The sequence below is a fragment of the Fusarium sambucinum genome, chromosome I (assembly GCF_050947815.1).
Source record: "Fusarium sambucinum isolate potato_lamoka chromosome I, whole genome shotgun sequence".
NCBI lineage: Eukaryota > Fungi > Ascomycota > Sordariomycetes > Hypocreales > Nectriaceae > Fusarium > Fusarium sambucinum.
In genome coordinates this window covers 3283005-3305257 of record NC_139294.1, presented here as the reverse complement: position 1 = coordinate 3305257, position 22253 = coordinate 3283005, and the positions used below count along the sequence as shown (strand labels likewise).

The window sequence follows — 22253 nt, the reverse complement described above, 5'->3', positions numbered from 1 at the left end:
TACATCTCAGCCGCAGAAACTTACAACACATCACAAGCTGACACTCCACCAACTCTGTTTCCAACGGACTCTGTCAAGGTTGGTTCCGAAAATACTAGCTCAACGGGTAATAATATGGGTTTCTCGTATCGTCTAGCGACTTGAACTGAGGTGGGCAAGAACTGTAACAGTGATAACTCCTTTTCACCTCATAACTTGATCTTGCTTCTATCCCAGCCAAACTCCAAATAATCGTTCAATTCCGACAAGCTTTCCGCCCTCCCCAGCCTAGCATTACAATATTCAGTTCTGCCAAACATCCCTCAGAGTACAGCATAAGCAGATACGTAGCTCACACTCATGTCGTCAGGATACTCAACCAAGTTGCTCCGATCGTACTTGATGATACTGAATTGTCCTTTGTTTTCGAAATCGGGTTCCTTTCGGAGCAACTCCAGTGCTGCCATTGTAACACCGATGGGATGTCGTCCACACACCGTGTTCCGTGTCTGCTTGAGAGTGCTGGTGAATGCATCATGATCGCCACTCTCGACGGCATCCATGGCCGCTTGATCAATGGCTTTGATCGTTTCATGAATTGGGGGGCCGTTGGGCTTAGGGCTTTCCTTCTTTAGTTGCTTCAAATCAGAAGGACTATTGGTTACAGAGTAAGGGAGGTAGCCGAAGTTATCGCCCCAATGGCAGAAGTCGGAACTGATAATAAAGGCGTTCTCAGTGTCCCTAACATATGGCAGCAGGGCTTGCCCTATGACCTTCTCCTCTTTTCCAGTGTTTCTTCCGACAAGCACTGGCACGATCTTGGGAAACTTGTCTGGTGTCCCGAATGTTTCCTCGCAGCGGAGGTACAGGTATGGCATATGCATCTCCAGAGAGTGTTCGTTAATCTCTCCCCGTCGGGGCATTTGCTCCATCATGATTGCCTCCTCAAGCTCTCTGGCCAGATCCACATCGATCTCAAGATCACCGAAAGGAGTTGCGTATTTTCCAAAAGTGGTAGCTGCGCATCCTTCAAGGTAGTAAGTATGAGATGGGCCCAGGACAAAGACATGTTTAGCACGGCTCAGGTCGAGTGTCTTGTAAGCCCAAGCGGCACATGGACCAGAGAACTGATATCCTGCATGGCTACAGTACAGCGTCGTTAGCTCAGTGTTCTTTCGTGATGTTGCATAGCTAAACTTACGGGGCGATGATGACACGAGCTCCAGGAATAGGCAGTGAAGCTCCATTTAGACTCTCGGGAACCGCGGCTAGGTATTCCTTAAGCTCATCGAGCAACTTCTGATGTTCTCCCTTATACCATGTGCCGGCCTTTGTTGCTGGTCGAGTGGTCGCCATGTTGGTATGAGGTGAGTTGATGATGAAAGAGTGATGTTCTGAAGGATTGATTGTTATTTTGGGCAGAGGATAATAAGCAAGTACGTTCGACATTAGTCCTGGTCTATGTCATAGCGATACTTCCTGCCCCGCCCTCTTCCGGCGGGGTACATGTGCAACTCAGCGCGCGTCTACATGGGAGTTGATATGATGTTGATACCTTAGTACCTACTAAGGTAGCCATGCTCACTAAAAATGGTTGGATGAGAAGACACGGAGCTTCGGACACACCTTTAAGACTTCAACTATTGCTTCAGCGGCACGGGCCATCGATATGGGTTTACTTAGCCGATGAAGATACTATTTACGAAATTGATCGCTTTGTTTGCTGCAATCCACATAATCTAATAAGCGCCCAATATCTTCAACCCCCAAAGATGCCCCCTATAAACGAAAATCATTTCTACATATCTACCGCGTTAATCATATCCGCTTCTGTTAACGCATAGTGCTGTTTGTTGCCGCCGTTTGATGTACAGTGTCTTCGGGGTATTAGAAAAATAGATCGCTAAAAGCATAAGAGACGAAGTTATTAGGTTAGTTTATGCTCTTTAGACTATAGTTCACTACTTATTTTTATACCTAAGACTTAGGACCCACTAGAGTATAACGCTTCATCCGTCGATCCATGACCCAGGCATTGTGATGCTCTCTTTCTCTATCAACTGCCAAAATTCGGTTGCCATCCATTCAAATTCTGGCACCCATACTATTCTCCAATCTCTGGGATCTGGCCCAGACTTGAGTTCCAGCAGTCGAATTGGAACCCAATGGTTGTGATTCCAACTATTCCTTCCACGGCGCTCACATCGTCGAAAAGTCGTTTCCGCGCTTCGTGGCAGCATAGAATTCCGTATCATGTTTCTTGACGCCTCGATGGCGCTCGAATCAAACGCTGATCGCAGATCCTGACTGATCTTGACGGCTTCTTGCTCGCCATATATGACTAGATCCACTCCGCTTCGCTGCAGTATCGTTACCCACTCCTGTATACACCCTTGGACGACTGTGTCCCAGTGGAAGAATTCAATATCTGGTGACAAGTAGCAGAGAGCACCTCCAATCACCGAGATCAGTGGCGTGCCCTTCCAATCCGGAACATGATATGCATCCCAAGGCTGCACCGTCTCAATGACACTTAGATCCTCCAACGTAGCAACTGAAGCTACCTTTGCTACCACGTCGCTCCACCCATCATTAAAGGGAGAAAGATTCCACATAGCCCACCCTCTCTTGAATGGTAGAGCTTCGTCAGCAAAGCGAATACCAAATGCCACAGCAGCTGAATGAACGAGCGAGAAACCATTGCGGGTCGACTCGCCCACATCAAAACTAGTGATCTTTTGGTCTTGTGCGAGAAGCTCGAAGAGCGTGTTTGATGATTGACAGTGGAATGAGCCAAGTCGAAAGGCCTCCAGTCGATTTATGAGCGGCCCAGTGAAGAAATTTGGTAGGAATCTTTTTCGAAATATGCGAACATACTCGTCACTATAGTCGCAATCCCTCTGATAGTCGAACAAACGAACAACCATGTTCGTCTCGGGCTCGTTCATATATGAGTGAAATAGACCAGCAATCTTCATCCACTCGGCCTCTGGGTCATGCCTATTAGGCTTGAATACCGCTGGCGTCAGTGGACTCCTAGGAGAATGTCAGAATATTTTCTTGGTTGTCATATTTTGACTTACTCTCTCTTCATGCCCACCTGTTCCAGTAGCGCTTCGCGGAGCCCCATGCTCAGTAGCAGTTGACAGAGGTCGAACCTCTTGTTATCTGCAGCGTACTGTAGACCAGTTAGAGGCTTCCAAGCCAGGAAAATACGATAGTGCTCTTACATAGAGGAGAGAATATCCATTCTCGTCCTTGTCGTACGGTGATGCTTGTCGCTTGTTGAAAAGTTCCAACACTCCGGCTTTATCTCCTTCCTTGATTCTTTGGACGATGTCGGAGTTAGACGAAATAATGTTGTATACGCGATATGTATACATCCAGCCGCATCCAGTCGGCGCTGATTGCAGCTCATAAACTGACGACGACAGCCAGCTTGGCCACTGAACATAGGCTTGCCATGCACCTGTCGCTGTGGTATACGATATCGCGAAACGACCCAGTTTTGAGGGAGCATATATCTTGTCGAGCTGTTTGGCATAGCGTGATATAGCCGAGAGTTGGTTGTCGTCTGATTTGCCGACTTCATGGCACTGTTTGTTCTCTTCTTCGGCTCCGATCGTAGGTCTTTTACACGATTGTATGTTTTCGCAATGAGTTTTTAGTGTTTGGCTGAGCTGAGTCGCGATCAACTCAGGTGTTAATATCGTGATTGCCCTGAAATTTGAAAGGTCAGTTCATACTCTAAGACTTGTCCAAGAAGATACTCACATATTCCAGGCCTGTAACGACCAGTTGAGTAAGTCTATGGAATCATGCAGTCTTTTGATGAGTCGATCAGAGTTTTCCTTCCCAATTGCTATTTTGAAAGCAGCAAGCTTCCGCTTCAGTCCTTTCTTTGCATCTATCTTTGCGACAAGGTATTCAGCATTCTCGTCAAGTAACTCAAGTGCCGACATCGAAGCTCTCAAGTTGTCCTGTACTAGCGCGAACGTCGGTAACGAACAAAACGACTCCTGGTTAGGAAATTGTTGGTGCATGACCTCGAATATTGACTTGTAACTGTGTAGGCGCAGTATGAGAGACTGCATCTCCTCAGGTATGTCCTGTGCTTGGTCCCATAACTGCTTGGTCTTGACGGCACATTTGGCAATACCTTGAGCAACCTGTAGGAAAGCAATTATGCTTGCGGCTGCCTCCATCTCGTAAATAGTAGTATATGCAAAACAAGAGGTGAAATGAGGGCTATGGTAACAACCAAAAACGAAATAATATTAGATGATAGTAGACTCAAAGTAGAAGATATACACAACTCAAGACAGAAGGGGATTAAATATGTTCATCAAAAAGGAGCACTGCCTCCATCATCATCAAGTCAACAACCAACAAGTTTCGTGTTGAGTGGGACATGCAGTGACTGTTACAAATAAGAAGACTTAGACCAACCAGTACGGCCCAGTCTAGTCATGTAACTACCAGTGATGGACATGGCGTCCTCAGGGTATCAGAGAAATTGACCGCTGGGAGCATAAGAGACGAAATTAGCAGGCCACTTTATGCTTCTTAGGCTATAGTTCTTAGACTACTTATTTTTATACCCTAAGACAGGTTCGGAGGCCATTTTTTCTGCTACCTAGTAGGGCGCCTAGAGGGTGGTGATCGCATGAAGATGGGCGGCAAAGTTACCAGGGGCGGCAAGCCGCAGCAGATGCTGTGTCTCAATGCGTTGGATCATATGATATATGGATTGATGGAATTACAATCTTCAAACAAGGCCTCCAATACATTCAACTGAACAAAGAGTCTTCTCTGATCGAAACTTCTCATTAGAGGATGTTTGATAGATGTCATTAACATCTTTGAGACGCGCTTGTAGATGCAGGCACGGACGGTAAGGAGCGGGTAGTGGACGGGTACGGGCCGCTGCCAGCGCTAAAGATTAACTGAATTGCTCTACTAACAAGCAGTTGGCGATACCTAGCATTTCCTACCCTAGAACGGGCTGTACTTAAGATTCTCGCAATCATAAGGAAATCATTATCGTCATACAAACAGTTGAGAAGTCTATTGGTGGCGTCTCTATATTCAGTAACAATTTGAGCCCCTTTCAGGACTATGACCATGATGAAAGATTGCTTCAAGAAAGCATCTGCGGTTGTTAGCATGGGACTTTGGTTTGTTGGTTCGTATGGGAACTGTGACCGTAACCAAGTTTCCCTCTTATGCAAGCTCCCGACATAGAATTATATCACAATCAAAATAGCCTTGTGGTGGCAGGTATACAATGATGTCCACTTCCCGTCCCTTGCGCATAATGGTGTGGCAGTCAATGTTGAATGAAGAGGCTGTCTGTTACTTTTGTCCTAATACGTGTATCTTTTCAAGACGGATCGATAAAGGCCTTTGCGACGACTTGTCACCTCTACTAGTATCAGGCTAGGATCATCACTTTAGGTTCCTCGATCGAACAGTTCCTTTACCCTGAACTTGAAACAACCTGGTTTGCGTGATCAGCGTGCAAAAACCCTTGCATACTGATGATAGTGCCAATATTGTGGCTTTGCAAACAACCACTAGGAACGCTTCCCTTTCAATAACTGGCATGTGGTCAGACTCGGCTACAGAGCTGAAAGATTGAGGCTGGCTGGCTTAAAGACAACGGCAAAAGTAAAACTGTCGGATATGATCAAGTCAGGATTGTTATCTCAATCAGTTATGAAATTTTCTCCTGACTTGTTTTCCCACTGTAGTATCAATCAAGGTCCAATTTATTGAATTACAGTAAGAATGGCCCGAAGAGAAGCCCCACGAAGTGATGGATCTCGCCGAGAAGAGACGCTCGGATGGGGAATCCTGAAGTTTTCGGTTTGTTTTTACGAAAACGATGGGAATTGATAGACGCTTTGAGAGTTGTCGGTATTGTTGAGTTGACATCTGATACGAAGCTACGCTGCAAGAGAATTAGTCTGATATTGCCGAGCACCATAAATGAAGTCTTAATGCCTTGTCTTCTTGTATGAATGAACGGAGTCATATGTTAGGATGTAACTATTCCCGAGATCGGAGTCTAGACTTAAATGGTGGTGGTGAACCGATGGCCAAGAGAGGATCAAATGCCGAACCGGCAGAACGGATTCTCTGCCTCGCGAACTCTGCTTAAAATATCCCCGAACCGAAACGATGATCAATGCTTGTTGTCCCTTGTTTCGTAACACATGTAACATGTCCAGTAATTGCTACAGTGGTATTGTTATTGAACAACTTCACTTCTACTTCTAGCGGAGTTTTGTAGAGTTTCAAAAATGGAGTTTTCCGTAACAATAATCCAAAGTTTCTTTTTATAGGTAAACGAGCGACTGTATCTGTACCGAGCTAGGAGCCCGTGCTGTAAGTTCGATAGCTCCCAGCTACGGCTACTGCGGCTGCCCTAATTCGAACTAGACTGATGATGTCTTACCTACCTAGCTGCAACTCAGAAATGTGTCCTGTCTGTAGGTAGGTACAGTACTTACTTCTTTGGTTCTGTAAGTGCTAAGTAAGGGTGCTAATTGCGGGCTTGCATCGGATTTCATGTATCGTTGATCAACGGGCGCTGAGTAAACTTTGCCACTACTTGACGAACTGTTCAAATAAATTAATCAGCGTTTTGGCATGAATTTTCACTTCAATCTAATCTCTTTCCTCTCTTCTTCTATCACTATATCAAACCCCCATCATTCTTCTGTTCCCCCTTGTATTATTCTCTTATCGCTTGTGTCACTCGGAGTTATACCCTCTAACCACTGCGTAACCAACCCTTGCCTTAACCTCTCCCTTACTCCAGGGATCAGCCTCCACAGTCGCATTCCGTCATAGTAGTGACCTACCTATAGTACCTAAAAACTACGGTGCATGTGCTAACTGGACTGGGTGACCCGAAATCTTCTCACTCTTAGGTTGTCTATCTCTCTCCTTGAGGGGGCCCGCAGATACCTAGAATAAGGATAACCCAGCCAGGCCCAGATCAACCCATAATCGCAATTCCCCTCTAGCTTTTTTTCTTTTCCATCTTCATCAACGCAACCACTTTTCTTCTTCATTTTTTTTTTCTGTTTCTGGGCCGTCTATTTCATCATGGGTATTCTTCAAAAGATGGCCTGGTCCAAAAGCACCAGGATCAAGGTCATGATCGCTATCGACACTGTCTTTTTCCTCGTCGAGATCGTCTCTGGTTTCCTTGCCCACTCTCTTGCTCTTATGGCCGATGCCTTTCACATGGTACGTCAATTGACTTCCTCGTCGCACTACGCGCGAACCAATCAACAGACGAAAACTAACTCTGCATAGCTCAATGACATTATCTCCTTGGTTATCGGTCTCTGGGCTGTGTCTGCCGCGCAAAAGACATCTACTGACGAGTTCACCTTTGGCGTACGTTTAAACCCTGTCGCAACAACCTCGAACGTCGAATCGCATGGCTAACTGTCTTCCAGTGGGTTCGCGCCGAGATTCTAGGTGCCTTCTTCAACGCCGTCTTCCTTATCGCTCTTTGCGTCTCCATCGTCCTCGAAGCCCTCACCCGATTCATCGAACCCCCGGAGATCGACAACCCCAAGCTCATGCTCATCGTCGGTACTACCGGTCTACTATCCAACTTTGTCGGCTTCTTCGTCCTCGGTGGCCACGGTCACTCCCACGGACCGGGCGAGCATGACCACGATCATGATCATGATCATGGACATTCCCACGTCCACGATGCGGAGGAGGGCAATGCTGGCTATCACGGCGCTCTTGCTGACGAAAGCGGCCGCGCCGCTGAGGTTCTGCCCGAGGCTGTTATGCAACGCGCAAACGCATCCCGGAAGTCCAACGGTAAATCGAACGAGACAAACCGACATTCCCGAGGCCGCGACTATCATCGATCCAGTAGGAGTGGACATTCTCGTTTCGCTAGCCTTGACGACTTGAGCATCCACCCCGCAAGTTTCCGACAGAGCATCATCGAAGCTACCCGAGGAGAGGCCAACGAAGCCACTAGCGAGAGCGAAACTGACGCCGAGAACTCCCTGATCTTGGAAGAGGATGAGGCGAACGAGGAGTCACCTCTTCTCAAGGGTGTTGCCAAGAACGGCTTATCTCTCGGTCACAGCAAGAATGGATCGCACTCTCACTCCCATTCCCGACGACCTCGACGAGACTCGAGCATTCATCAAGGTCACCACCACACTCTCCCCAAGGATGCCAAGAAGAAGGATAGCCATGGTCACAACCACGCTGATATGGGTATGAACGCTATGATTCTCCACGTCATTGGCGATATGCTTGGTAACATTGGTGTCATGGTCACTGCTCTTATCATCTGGCTTACCGACTGGCCTGGCAAGGTCTATGCCGATCCTGCTGTCTCCCTGTTTATCACTGCCATTATCCTCAAGACATGTATTCCTCTTACCAGAGGTACTGCGCGCGTTCTTCTGCAGGCTACTCCTGAGCATATTAGCGTCCCTGAGATTCGACAGGACATTGAGGCTCTTCCTGGTGTCATCACTTGCCACCACATCCACGTATGGCAGCTCTCAGACACCAAACTCGTTGCCAGCATGCACCTCCAGGTTTCTTTCCCCATTGACTCCCACAGCGGGGAGAAGTACATGGAGTTGGCTCGTCGCGCTCGCAAGTGCCTCCACGGTTTCGGCATTCACAGTGCTACTATACAACCCGAGTTTTGCTTCGACTCGAAGCACGCTCACGATTCCGACGCTGCTGCTATTAACCTCGATGGCGTGGTTGATTCAAACAAGGGGGATAGTTGCCTCCTTGAGTGTATCGACGACTGCCAAGCGCAGGGCTGTTGTCCAGCCGACTCTTCATCCAAGGCTTCGTCTACAAGACGAGCTAGTGAATCGTCGCACAGCCCTTCTAGTCCTCATGCGCACGAACACAGTCACGACCATAGTCATGACCACAGCCACAGCCACCAGCACTAAGTCGCTCCGGTTGTGTTCCTGAATTTTTCTCTCTCAAACTTTTGCTCTCGGGTATTCAAAGCCTAGTGTTGTGGATGTACTGGCTCTAATTTTTTCGTCATTACATTCCACATACCAAATAATTTTCTTTCTTTTATGTCACCAAACACAAAAAGGGTTCGGCGTTCTATCGTGTTGGGTTCCCTCAGCTAGCATGGGACTATTTGTTGGGCAGTGCTTTGCACGAGACGTTGTATGCAAGTTAGAGAAGCGTGGTACTTCTTTTTGATGTATGATAGATAGTGGTTGATGAGCATTGATTCTCTTTGTATTACTGCATTTGCTTTTGTGATGTTGGATGTGATTCAGTTCCTTGTGAGTGATGTTGTGGTCTGTTTCAAGAGTACAATCGGTGTTGTATAACGTCATACCATCGAGGAGTATATGAGACAGTGTTCGATGCTATGTGCTTACCAAAGGAAGAAACAATCCGTTCTTGTAAACAAAGACGAAACTACATAGCATGGTTCACAAGCCCTTGTGTACCGACTGTATCACAGCAAGTCTATATAGATATATTGGCGATACAGGACCATTTTTGCACACCATAGCTCGGCACATGTCAAGAAAGTCCTGGATAGCATCCATACTATCTGACTATGGATCTAGGACATCCTTATGATAGTATGCTATTGTGGATGTCTATTCGTTTAGAATTATTGTTGACACCCCTTGTTGATATCACAACCATTTAAGGTATAAGCAGTGACCATCGACACTGGGGAAAACCAGATCCTTGCTTAGCTTGAAAATGCATAACATACATGACGAGCAGTGCCGATGATGGTTTGCATATTCTACTTAGTGCATGATCAAGTCCAAAGGCCTGAGATTAGGTCGAATGCTGTGGAAGAAGACTTGTGAGATGTGAGGATTAACCACCACATGTTTTCTTGGTGGAGATGGCTTGAAGTCATCCTCCCGGCTCAAGATATCAACATTGGTTTTTGTTTTTGTTTTTATTATTGCTGGCTTCTCATCTTTAATTCTAGTATCCTCGGTCACATCTCGTAGAATAAGGCTATGAAGGTCATGCTATTCGATTGACCCAATGCTTCGTCCATTGCTTCTTGACGAGTTTACAAAAAAATCCATGCATGCTGGTGGCTAGGCGGCCTAGTGGGCAGCAGAAAAAATAGCCTCCTAAGTCTTTGGGTACAAAAATAAGTAGTATAGGTAAGTAGCATAAAATAACCTACTTATTTCATCTCTTATGCTCCCAGCGGTCAATTTTTCTAATACCCTGGGGGCGGTCTAATGGAAACATCCATCGATCAAGGTCCATGTTACCCCACTAACAAGGGCCACGTCTAACGCTGCCACATGTTCAGCGGGCATGTTTTAGTATGGAAGTTTCTCCCCTGCAAATATGGGGTAATGTAGTGGATCTGGAGCTGTTCAATGGACAGCAACAACGGGCGACGATGTAAAAGCTATAGTAAAACGTGGGATTCAAGATTAACGAATCGCTTCTCGATAACCAGATCATGTCTCATATAGTGAAACTCGGTGATGCATGCCCTGAGAGAAAACCAATTGCACCCTCAATAATGTACCACCAAGCATGGATGCATCTTCATGACCCTGCAACTAGGTGCATCACTGCAAGTGCTATAAGCTACTGTAACTCTAGTGGAGTCTGGGCAGTCCCAAAATTCTCCCAAATGGATCAACCCACCTTTTGATCGTGCGAGGCCTTTGGGTGATCCATCCGCTTTCATATCATCGTGATTGGCGAGCCTTCCACTTTGCCGCCAGTCCGAGGCGGTGACAACTCTTTGCAGGTGTTTTTGTTTGTTTCGTCTTGTGTTTGTGCCTCTTTCTCTTCCATATACTACCTTTCTGGTACCCCAATGGAGAGTCATTCGTCTTGCAACACCATCAATCAATCATCATGACCGACAGACGTAGTCGTCGTGACCGTGACCGCGACAGCCTTCGAGTACCCCGCGCTCGACCCCACCGCAGCTCGAGGAACTCGTCTGTACGCTCTTCAGCTCGCTCATCAGCCAACTATGAAGAACCTCGTCATCGTCACCCCTCGACCGGTCCAACTTCCTATCCCGCAGCTGCTCCAACTTCTTACCCTACCAATAGTCCTTATTCGTATCCATCAGCCGCCAATTCTTCTCGATCTCTAAGAGCTGCTTCGTCTCGCTTTTCTCTCAATGAGCAGTTCGCTGCTACTCGACAAGACTTTAATCTCTGGGACGATGATGCGAGCTCCATCTATGACCAAGGGATCAATGAAGACGACGAAGAGGGCGACGATGAAAATGAGGAGGACGAGGAAGACAAGACTGAAGACAAAGATGAGGACGAGGACGAGGAAGACTCTGATGATGACGACTCCGATGACGAAGACTCAGAAGACGACGAAAAGGCTGCCCTAAGCTCGACAGAGGGAAATGACGATACATTACATGAAATTAGCAATGCACCACCCAGTCTGCAGGTTTCTGGTTCCAACTTTTACGATCTCTTCTGCCTCCCACAAGGCGCACAAGTTCTTTCGCAACAGCAGATCCGAGACGCATACTACCGTCTTTTTGTTCTCTTTTACCCCGAGAGTTATCCTGCGCATCTCCGTCCAGTTGCTCGCCAGCAATTCCTCCAGGTCCAAGATGCTTTTGAGACGCTCATCGATCCAGTGCGCCGAGCGCAATACGACGTAGACCAGTTCGTGCAAGCTAAAGGAACGGAAGCCGTCGAGTCTGAATACGAAATCGCGTTCCAAGAAGCTGTTCGGGTCCGCATACAAAACAGTATCAGCACCAACTCTGATTTAGGTGTTCGACTGGATGCATCTGAGTCGACAAGTGGCAGACCAAAACTCCAGATCCTGGACTTTGCTCTCAGCCATTCCGTCACAATCGAGCTTCCAGGAGTGCAGAAGTTAGTTCAGCCTCAAATTGCACGGATAGAGAGCCTTGCTTCAAAGAACGAGAAGAATACAACAGAGAGTCTATCGCAGCCTGGTGTTCAAGTAGCTACACCCACGGTGACCATTACTGGGTCTACTTATGGTATCTCGAAGGATCTCTCATCAGTGCCAACATCACTCTTGTACGATCGGTACCAGCCTCTTCTACCCCTGACAATTTCGAGGCATAGACTTCTGCAGCTTGTCGAGAACAAATTTGCGCCATTGGCCACTCTTCAATACAGACAAGAGTTCCTCAACCGCAAGCTCTCGCCATCGTCAGAGAAGTTTAGATGGATAAAGACAGCTGTTGAGCTCGAGGCGGATGTTTTGCCTGAACTTACCGCTAGAAGTCGTCTGTACCACCACTTTCTACTGCCCAAATTTACTGAGCCTACCATTGCTGAAGCTAGCATACAATCTTCGCGAGATTCTACTGAGTTTCAGCCCCGTGTTGCCCTCGGCCTTTATCAGAATCTGCGCCACGGCACAGGCTTCCTCCGCGCAGATAGTGGTGACTGGGCCTTTGGTGCCGAACAGTACTCTCGATTCTTGTCCGAGCACTCCACGATAAACCCGGATTTCTTCAATGCCGAGGCGCCTGGAGCTACTCCTAGCATAGAACTAGGTTTCCGAACGGGACAGTCAGACCGATTGCCAGCCCCAGGTTCCTCGGATACCCCTGGCGACGAGGGTGGGATTCGAGGTCTCGACTACGAGATCAACACGTGCCAGCATGGATCATGGGCTATTTCCGCTTCTGCCTCGCCTGTCTCGGCAGCTGGTGCTATAAGATATAGCAAGGACCTGGTTCTGCCTTTCCAGGCTCCACCAACGTCATTAGATCCAGGCATGCCTGCAGCAGCACGTCTGGAGGCAGAACTCTGCTCAAACAGATTCCAAGATCAATATTTGGCTGTCCGTAATCTCTGGCCTGTTGGTCGTTTTGCGCGCATTGGTATTGAGGTTGGTATGAGCATACACAACCTTCACCTCTCCGTCTACTGGTCTCGCCTTGGCCAACGTCTGAGTGTCCCCTTACTCATCGCTCCGCGATCACTACTTGGACCCGACATCCTCTTCTGGGCTGGCGCCTTGCCATTCGCTGGCCTTGCTGCAGTGCAACTTGGCCTTAGCTACCACCGTCAACAGACTGCGCGTTCGCACCGACGTAGTCGTTTAGACACCTCCTCTACCGACAAACCAGTCGCCATTGCCCGACACCGATTTGAAGCGGACAACATCACTACACTTCTTGCACAGCCTGTTGAAGTCCGCCAGAAGGGTCAGATGACCCTCAAAGGCCTCGTGATTCTCAGTGCGAGGTTTGGTGTCCCTAGTGAAGACGGCTCACTCGTTCCAGGCGACGAAGTTGCCGATGTGACTGTCGCCGTTGCGGCTTTGATCAGTGAACCTTCTTACGCCAACGGACCTGCCCTGGTGATCCCTCAAGGAGTGCGTAAGAGCCGTCTGCCAGGCTTCTGGGACCCTGCACCAGGCCAGGACAAGGTTCTCCGTGTTGAGTATCAGTTCAAGGGCGAGGCGGGCTCTATTGAGGTCAACGATCATGATGAACTTGTTCTTCCACCGCAAGCTTGATTCGTCTGGCTTTTTTTGTTTTGTTTTTTTGTCTCGAAGCGTAAATAAAAGAACCATGTGTTATGAAGATTGACGAAAATTTGAAAACGAAACGAGAGTTATGATAAAGAAAAGGAACGATGGCATCAAAAAGTGGATGATATATGATTGCAAACATTGAGTGTTGTATCATGGCAACAGTATTACAGATGATTTGTTTGGTAAACAGAAGCGTACAAAAGAAATAGCATAAATATTGATTTTCACTCGAGTTACTTTTATCCGGCAAGATATTTCATCTAAGCTTTCTTGCATAAATAAAGTGATGCTCAGAACAGTAATACCAGTAGCATGTCGTTAAAGGTGTTAGTCATCAACATCCATGATTCTTGTCCAATCATATACAATCAGAGAAGCAACACCATACCATCTCTCCAACTTTCGCGATACGACTTCATTCGACAGAATAACCACATCCACATACAAAAACCATGTCAGTCACACTACACACGTCGCACGGCGACATAAAAGTCGAGATATACTGCGAAAGCGTTCCCAAAACCGCAGAAGTTCGTAAAAATGACAACCTTGCAATTGCATGCACCATGGACTAACACATGCTAGAACTTCCTCGCCCTTTGCGGCTCAGGTTACTATGACCAATCCCCATTCCACCGCGTCATTCCCAAGTTCATGGCCCAGACTGGCGCCCCCGCGACACCGAATCCTCCCGAGAATCCCAAGGGCGGACGCAGTATCTGGGGAGGCGCATTCGAGGACGAGATCCGACCTGCACTGCGACACGGCGCGCGAGGTGTGCTTTCAATGGCCAACAAGGGACCCGGGACCAATGGATCGCAGTTTTTTATCACGTTCGACAAGGCGCCGCATCTAGACGGGCTCAACACTGTATTTGGGCGTGTGATTGGAGATGAGGGTCTAGCAACGTTGGCCAAAATGGAGGCTGTCGAAGTTGATCGAAAGAACAGACCGAAAGAGCCAGTTCGTATCGAAAACGTCACGATTCACGCCAATCCGCTTGCCGGTTGAGACTTGCGTATACTTCCACTGCCTTTGCGGAGATACTTCGACGACATAACTTTACATGCGATACCCCCTATCAAGGTATCAGAAAAATTGGCCGCTAGGAGCATAAGAGACGAAATTAGATGTCACTTTATGCTACTTAGGCAACACTTCTTAGAGTACTCATTTTTGTACCCTAAGACTTACGAAGCCAACTTTTCTGCTACTCACTAGCCACCAAAAAAAGCAATTGAACTACGTCGAGTCCACGGACATCACATCATGAGACCAGACCGACTCATTCACAGCTTTATACGAGAGACTATTAAAAAAAAATGCAAAAGAGTATATCATCATCCGGCCCGCAACCCTGATCAGGTCCTGACTTTGCTCTGAAGCGAAACGTCACTCTCAAGATATGAGGTCACCAAACTGGGAATGCGTCCAAGCACACTAGAGACTTGGAAATGCTGCAAAGCTGCTTGATGAGTCGTTCAAAGCGGGCAGTCGTTTTAGTAATCACTGTTAAGCAATATATAATTGCTGCTATGTAGCTCCGCTGGACCTATGACTGAGGGGAAATGTTCCCTCCTGCATCATCACGTCACAAGACTCGTTCAACTTGCATCCTTCACGCCGACTTACATCAAGATGTGTCTTAGAGAGGCACGGGTTCTCACAGGTCTGACGATATCAACATGAATGGTTCCGTTTACGGCCTCTTCCCTAGCGAGGAAGAAATGGAGTTCTATTACCCTGGTCTACCAAGCCGTCCGGCTCTTATTGCATGCATGCTGGGCTGTAGGTCTTTTACTACGAATGGCAGGTGGCCGATCTACAAGACGTCAGTAGTCGTCGAGAAATATAAAACTACCGCAGTCTCGCAGCTGTCACCCGAGTTGCCGTTTTACAACTACATCGTCGCTCGCTTTTCCGACTGAAATCAATTATTACTACAACACCACATCGCTTAATTTATCGACTCATCTTCTACCAATCTCCTCAAGTCGTAGGCATGACTTTAACTCAAATTTGTCCGGCTTAGCTTCTACCTCCTTGGTTGCTGTTCTGTATCAAACTCCATTATACATCAAAGCCAAAATTTCATGATTCCAGAATAAGAAAAACCCGACAGCTGCCAGCCGCAACTCGCCCAATAGGCATGAATTGTCCTGTGTGGCGCCCTCTTATTTCTCCCTCTATCTTTCACGCCACCCACCTTTTCTACGTTCAAACCAAGAACAGTACATCTTCGAACTCTTCATTTTTGTCCATCATTTGGCCCAAGATGGACGAATTTGCAACGAACCTCAGACAGCCTGTCCGGCATGGCAAGTCCACACACTCATATTCCATTCAGCCGACGTATGCTAAAGGTCTAAAAGCTTGCGGTCGACGTACCGAAGTTTCTGAAACGCTCAAAATTGAACCTAATATCACTGATGGACCTTCTCGAGCTTCTCGAACACCCGGACTACGAGACTCCCGTGAAATCATCGACCTGACAGATGACCGTTCTCGATCTCCTCAAGGCCGTTGTGGGTGCTATGAGGACCACGGATTCCGGAACAATCTTTGGGCATGATGGAGGCCAAATTCTTACTCGTGCCATCATCTCATCCTTCACCGACGTGGCTCGTGGCCGTGAGCCAGGCATCCCAATCAAAGCTCACTGCAAGCTTGTTACTGAGGAAAAGCAGAAACTAGGCGAGTGGCTTCGCCGATCTTCCCGGGCTACAGGCCACAACCTTCGTGTTACTATCCGTGATTTTCACTGCTACCTTGACGCAATCTTGAAGTATTGGTCCTCAGAGTCATCGGTCCCTGGTGAACCCAGCCTTCGCAACCGCTCGTCATTTGAAACAAGCATCGAAGTTGGAGCATTTAAAGTCAATGCTCCTCTCAGTAAGGCACAGGCCCGGAAAGCCAATCCGGCTCATAATCCAGTACGCCTCGCTGGACAGCCTGTCTACTGCCGTGTTACCATTAACTACAAAACGGACAGGGTCAATTTCACCTCGAAAGACCGTAACGGTGCTGGAGTCAGATGATATCATCTCGTTCACACCAGGTCTTGAGCAAGAAGAAATCCACGACCGGGCTATCGCCAACTACGACCATTACAAGCTGGAGCGCGTCAGATCCCACAACAGCGCAATCATTGTTGATTGCGCTCGCCGTGCAATCAAGGTCTGGACTCAATGTGGCACTGAGGATGACCCTGACATCGACGTTCAAGAGCCTCAGGGCCTTCAGACATGCTCATTCGCTAGAGATCGCGTCGAACCAGCAAAGAAATAGGTGTAAATAAAGCAATCCAGTTTCTCAACGCGAGAAAGATATCTGGTTGAAATAAATATTTATGATATCTTTTGAATCCTGAATCTGTCTCTGATAATTGTTTGTTCTCCTTTTATATGGTATACAGTGAGCTCTCTACTAAGTACTAATGTAAGGATTAATCACGATGTGTTGTAACTTAGCTCTTAGTCTTCCTTGTTCATTTTGTGCAAGCAAACGCCTGTAAAGTTTTGACTGTAAGCATGGCCAATCGGTTTTTAGATAAACGTCAAAATACTTGGTGTCTTTTCAATTGTATTCCAAACGTGTTGTTGCTGATGTATTGCGATGTGACTGACGACCAAACATTCCACCCAAGATTCAGCAATACTTTATCTAATTAATAAAACACTATCAATAGTGTAGTTTATTAGAAAAGTCATCAGACTCATTACATGTGGATAGTTACGACTTTTATTGGGAAATCCTACACAGGTACTCAATCACCCAAAAAAAAAATATGATCATCGTGAACCTTGCATAAAACAGCCAGCGAATAAGAGTCTTAAGCGACACAGCATAACTCGACCTATACTTGACAGCCACACAACATACATCGAATGTGGCTAACTGTGGCGTTTGTTCATTACACACCCCTTCTATGCTGTAGGTACTAAGGTATTCAGTAGTTGGTGATTTACATACATTCTGCACAATATGTGAAAAGACGGTGTGAGATGGTTTGTTGTTGCAGTCTCGCGTCGTGGGATGTTTAATTTCCGTCACAGCCATGCAGTTTCTCCTCGGGTGGAGAAATTTGTAATTTCATAGCTTTTATTCACTTTCGGCCGAGTCAAATACTGCTACCCTACATGAACAAGAACTGGACCAATGCGCGCCTCGTCAATGCGGTGAGCACTCCCTCACAGTTGACTTATGCGGTGTATACGTGCTCTAATGACAATTCATCTGATCTTTGTTTAGACTTCCCGTATAAGTTATGCGGTATTAACTAGTAGTTCTAAGAGAGGAGTCTAGAAGCGGTGTCTTTACCGTCATTTTCGTAGACTTACACCGTTGCACGGGTTCCTGCAGAGCGAGGCATGGAACGGTCTTTGCTAGCTTGACGGGTGATATGCCACTAGAACGAGACTGAAAATCACAAAAGACTTGGTAGTAAATGAATAATGATACTCAACTATGGGGATCGTCAGAGTCAGCAATTCGGAATCCGTGTCTTGTCTCGGAGAGATGAACAGAACAACAACCTACCTCATGGCATTTTCACCACCAACGCTTACATGTCAGGAACATGGACGAACCAACAAAGACAAATTGAGCCGTTGCTTCTGACTCATGAGACATGCATACATCCCAAAGACCGTTTGTTATTTCCATATCCATATTCAAGGACGTTGGTTCGTAGGAATGTGAAAATGACACAAGCCTCCTGGTAATGTGATCTGGCGAGCACTACACCTTATCACCGCCTAGGAATGTAGGTTCTAGCGCCTTATACATTATGACACGACATGTCTGTGCTTTGGCGGCCTGCAACCAAGATTAGCACGCAGTTCCAGGCACACCGCCAATAGTATCAGATTTGATCGTTAAATGCCAACAGGCATTATCCAGGGGGCCAAACCTTAGGAACCTACCTCCCTTACTCCAAGATTATAACCTACAAAGTTAAGTTATCTAATCCGCTATTAATACGTATCATACCCTACATCAGTAGTTCTATGCATGTGTGGCTCCTAGTCAGGGGTTCTGAATGGAGCGCCGTTAAGGAAAAGAAAAAGGGACAAGAAAGCGACAGCCATTTGGCGTCTGTCCCGAAATTACAACCTCCCCACAGTAGGAAATTTACCTGACGTCAATCTGTTCTCCCAACCTCCACTCCGTGCATCGACGATCTAGACCTTTTCTGCCTAGGGAGTGAACACAAAATTCAGAGTCAAAGAGAGTCAGAGTAAGACAAAAGAGAGATATGGCTGAGCAAAAAAGAGCCGATGATCACGGATGGACTTGTTGAAACCAGATCACATGGAACAATTAATATCAATTGTGGTAGCAAACATCAATGAATACTATACTGTCATCATCAATATCGCTGTTGGAATGAAGAAATGGAGAAATGAATACGATTTGGAACAGTTCAAAGTTAAAGAATTTTTACTTCTTTTTTTGTGCCTGTCTTTTTTACGTACAACTACCTATACACAGGACAGGGGGCCGCTTTGAAGAGAGGAACTATAGTCCAAGCTTCATAAATCCAACCAAAGGCACCAGTAAATGCCAAAATCCCTCCCCCGAGACCAACCATCAGCAGGCTTTCCCAACTGAACTCCATGTGGTCCCGTACACCTTTAGAAGAATTATGCAGACGTATCGTGTGCTGCAGTCGTGAAGAGTAGACTCGCCTCATCGTACCAGACCGAGGTCAAGACACCATCGTCCCTGTCTCAATAAACGGTCCATAGACCGCCTTTTCCCATTTCCGGGAGGGTATCCTTTTATCCACTGCGAGGGACCTTTTGGTGCATTCTCGGTCTCCTTTTCGTTCTTTGATATCCGTGTCGTCGAGAAGGCTCCTCAACTGTAAATCTATGTCGCCAACCAGTTTACCCCAGATGGTGACCTGTTGTAGGACCTCTTCGGGGTATGCGGATTCTTTCCACACCGGGGGAGCAAGTCGTATGGAGCCTGATAAAATAAAATGCAGAAAATTTGCTGTAAAATGAAGAAGAAAGGGGTATGATCCGCGTATTCCTTTTTTTGGTGCCGCTAGACTTGATGTTGATATGAAAAAAAAAAAATTGTTGTTGAATCGCGAAAAAAAGAAACGGAAACAAGTCGCTAAATGCCAAAAAATAACATATGTGGAAGATCATTCTGTTGTGCGACCAAGCAATGATTTCGAACAAATAATAGAATGTCGCAAAAGATTGTGTATGAAAGCCAAAGTGATGTACATGGGTGAACGTCGAGGTCGAATTGTCGATTCAATATCTTGTCATGAAGAACATTATTGGTTCATGCCATGCTGGTTAACGTATCCGACGTATTGGTTTTGTTGTTGTTGTTGTTGACCATATACTGCCGCATGGTGAGGAGGCGTAGGGGTGACTGGGCATCGAGGAGGCAAAACATATGATTCCTTGGCCAAGTTGTGGTTACCCATCAAAGTGTTACCGTCCGGGGTGATCGGGGGAGTTAGGTATCCATCGAACCCCATCGCGCTGTGCCCTTTGGAAGGTGTGCTGTAGATGTTGCTCGTGTGCTTGTTGATAGGTTCGGCGAGGGGGGTCGCAGGGTTAGCGCTGGCAGCTCGACGGGCAATGGCAGCTTGCTCAGCCATGAACTCAGCAAGCTTCTGGGATACGCGAGAAAAACCGGTCGTTGAGTACTTGCGGGCGAGTGTAGGTGATGGCTGGTGAAGGTGATGCGATAGAGTAATCAAGGTAACGTTCTCTGTTTGATCCCAACCGCCATCGTTGACTTCAGTGCGACCGAGAATGGCCCGAGCAAGTGCAAGCGAAGATCGAGCCATGACAGAAGGCTTGGTGGAGACAAAGTCGCGGTGGTACAGAGCAATCTCGCAGAGGTAAGCAGCCATGTGCGCAACTTCCTGATCGTCACCCTCCTCCGCCACCATCAGTTGTGAGAAGAAGTCGACGGTAGGATGGCCAATGATCCAGTCAAGGGTGTTGAGGACGTGCATCTCCATCTGAGTGAACATGCCTGCATCGTAGAGGCCGCAGCACATGTTGTTGAGCTCGTGAATCTGAGGAACGCGATCCTTTTTATCTCCATACTTGGCAGCGATGAGTAGAGCGGCGCATCCAACCAATTGGTAATGTTGCTTGTACACAACTCGCTTTGAGCAATATCGGTCGAGGAGGTTAACAGTCAGGAAGAGGGTTTCAGGTAGGAGGCCGAAGGCGGCGTGAGCCTCAATGAGGAAGTCGATCAAGTAAGGTCGCATAAACCATTGGATCTCGCGTTGCATATCGATGAGGGAAGCGTCAGGTAGAGTCTCATCCTGTGACTGGTTAGGATATGAGATGCGCAGGAGTATAATCTCTACTTACCTCCATTTGTCGCATGTGTTGCATGATATCCTCGAGGTATTCGTCACCTGCTAACCGTGAGAGTTCGACGCCAATGATATCTTGTCTTTGACGGGCCATCATTCTCGCTGCCTCTTGGGCTGTGATTCTGTGATGAGGTTCATCAGACTCGACGAAGAAGGTGTCGTCATGTTGAGAGTAAGCCATGTTGGCGGTAGTGATTTGTCGGATGGCGTTGATGAGTGGGAGTGTCTGGTGTGGCTTGGTGTCGAATGAAGGACTGTCGGTTCGCCAGGAATCTTGTGGTCGGATAATTCGAAGTTGAGAGCGCGAATGATTGTTGATGACGGGATGCAATAAGGAGTGATGCAAACCGATGAATTAGGATATTAAGATATTAATGAACGTGCAAGAAAATGAAAAGAGTGGTGGCTGGTAGAAAGAAACCAGGAGCATGTAGCTTTACAGATAGTGGATGCAATGAAAAAGGGATTTGGAAAGGGGTCTTCTAAGGCGATATCGACTCAAGGGCTCTAATGCGGCATGTGCGTCAGTATGAAGTTTATACTAGTGTGTGATCTCGATTCTGCCAGGGTCGCGTTCTTTAAAGGCGGTTTCTGCGATATCCCTTGGGCGATGGATTCTAGCAGACAGTGGAGGCTGGACTGGCACGAATTCGGTATCGAGGGGGGAGAGGAGTCAGTCTTACCAGTACACGTCGGGGAGATGGACAGAACTCGTTGAGAAGATGAGACAATCCCTGAAATTGAGTGGAAATAACGAGTTAACGTCTCCCACGGGCAATCTTCAAGGAAGGATGGAAAAGAAGCGTCGTTGTGGGGAAGAGAGCGGTATGCGGAAGTAAGATACTAGGCATGCAGCTGTGCGGAAGGTTAGATACCCATGCTATGAATAAGGCCAGACTCGAAGGCCAAGTTAGTGACATACCTCTAAACACTCTAGCTTCAATGAAGACAGTCCGATCGAAATTGACAGTGATGAAGTCGAACAGGTCAGTTGATTGCGATTGTGCGTGATGGGCTGGAAAGTTGAAAACTCTCTTGTCGTATAGTTCTCCTTTCCTAGTGGTCCGAAGGGTTACTGGGGAATTTGATTGGCGAACTAGTTCTTCGTTGCTTCGATGAAGTGAATCAAGGGAGCGGGCACTTCGATGGGAGGCTTTTCGTCGGCGGCGGGAGCGAAAGCGGGAGCGAGAGAGGGAGTGAATTCAGTTGAGATTGGAATTCCTGGTGGGTTTGAGACGCAACCGAGGAATTTTACAGTCAAGCAAGCTGGAGGGAAGGAATTGGCAGTTGAGAAAAAGAATATAGTCGAAAAGCGAAATACCAGTAAAGGTGTTTTTGATTCACTTTTTTCCTGTTCCTT

General features: G+C 47.1%; 7 protein-coding genes across 7 annotated transcripts; 4 read left to right on the top strand and 3 right to left on the bottom strand.

The window, feature by feature from the left end:
• Nucleotides 1-302: 302 nt before the first annotated feature.
• On the bottom strand, nucleotides 303-1335 carry FSST1_003787 (MEMO1 family; the record flags this gene model as incomplete). Its single annotated transcript, XM_083229898.1, has 2 exons — nucleotides 303-1122; nucleotides 1181-1335. The coding sequence occupies 2 exons, from the start codon at nucleotides 1333-1335 to the stop codon at nucleotides 303-305; spliced, it is 975 nt and encodes a 324-aa protein (XP_083087217.1).
• A 653-nt stretch (nucleotides 1336-1988) lies between these two features.
• FSST1_003786 (uncharacterized protein) lies at nucleotides 1989-4184 on the bottom strand (the record flags this gene model as incomplete). The annotated part of the gene is made up of 4 exons (XM_083229897.1): nucleotides 1989-3015; nucleotides 3063-3157; nucleotides 3210-3699; nucleotides 3754-4184. 4 exons carry the CDS (start codon nucleotides 4182-4184, stop codon nucleotides 1989-1991), a joined length of 2043 nt encoding a protein of 680 aa, XP_083087216.1.
• A 2911-nt stretch (nucleotides 4185-7095) lies between these two features.
• Nucleotides 7096-8948, top strand: FSST1_003785 (cation efflux protein; the record flags this gene model as incomplete). The annotated part of the gene is made up of 3 exons (XM_083229896.1): nucleotides 7096-7239; nucleotides 7309-7392; nucleotides 7455-8948. 3 exons carry the CDS (start codon nucleotides 7096-7098, stop codon nucleotides 8946-8948), a joined length of 1722 nt encoding a protein of 573 aa, XP_083087215.1.
• A 1933-nt stretch (nucleotides 8949-10881) lies between these two features.
• FSST1_003784 (uncharacterized protein) lies at nucleotides 10882-13509 on the top strand (the record flags this gene model as incomplete). Its single annotated transcript, XM_083229895.1, has 1 exon — nucleotides 10882-13509. One exon carries the CDS (start codon nucleotides 10882-10884, stop codon nucleotides 13507-13509), a length of 2628 nt encoding a protein of 875 aa, XP_083087214.1.
• Nucleotides 13510-13979: 470 nt separating this feature from the next.
• FSST1_003783 (cyclophilin-like domain-containing protein) lies at nucleotides 13980-14538 on the top strand (the record flags this gene model as incomplete). The annotated part of the gene is made up of 2 exons (XM_083229894.1): nucleotides 13980-14057; nucleotides 14113-14538. 2 exons carry the CDS (start codon nucleotides 13980-13982, stop codon nucleotides 14536-14538), a joined length of 504 nt encoding a protein of 167 aa, XP_083087213.1.
• A 674-nt stretch (nucleotides 14539-15212) lies between these two features.
• FSST1_003782 (uncharacterized protein) lies at nucleotides 15213-16815 on the top strand (the record flags this gene model as incomplete). The annotated part of the gene is made up of 5 exons (XM_083229893.1): nucleotides 15213-15315; nucleotides 15675-15845; nucleotides 15900-16052; nucleotides 16105-16419; nucleotides 16520-16815. The coding sequence occupies 5 exons, from the start codon at nucleotides 15213-15215 to the stop codon at nucleotides 16813-16815; spliced, it is 1038 nt and encodes a 345-aa protein (XP_083087212.1).
• Nucleotides 16816-19822: 3007 nt separating this feature from the next.
• FSST1_003781 (cyclin-like protein) lies at nucleotides 19823-21074 on the bottom strand (the record flags this gene model as incomplete). Its single annotated transcript, XM_083229892.1, has 2 exons — nucleotides 19823-20839; nucleotides 20889-21074. The coding sequence occupies 2 exons, from the start codon at nucleotides 21072-21074 to the stop codon at nucleotides 19823-19825; spliced, it is 1203 nt and encodes a 400-aa protein (XP_083087211.1).
• Between the last annotated feature and the right edge of the window lie 1179 nt (nucleotides 21075-22253).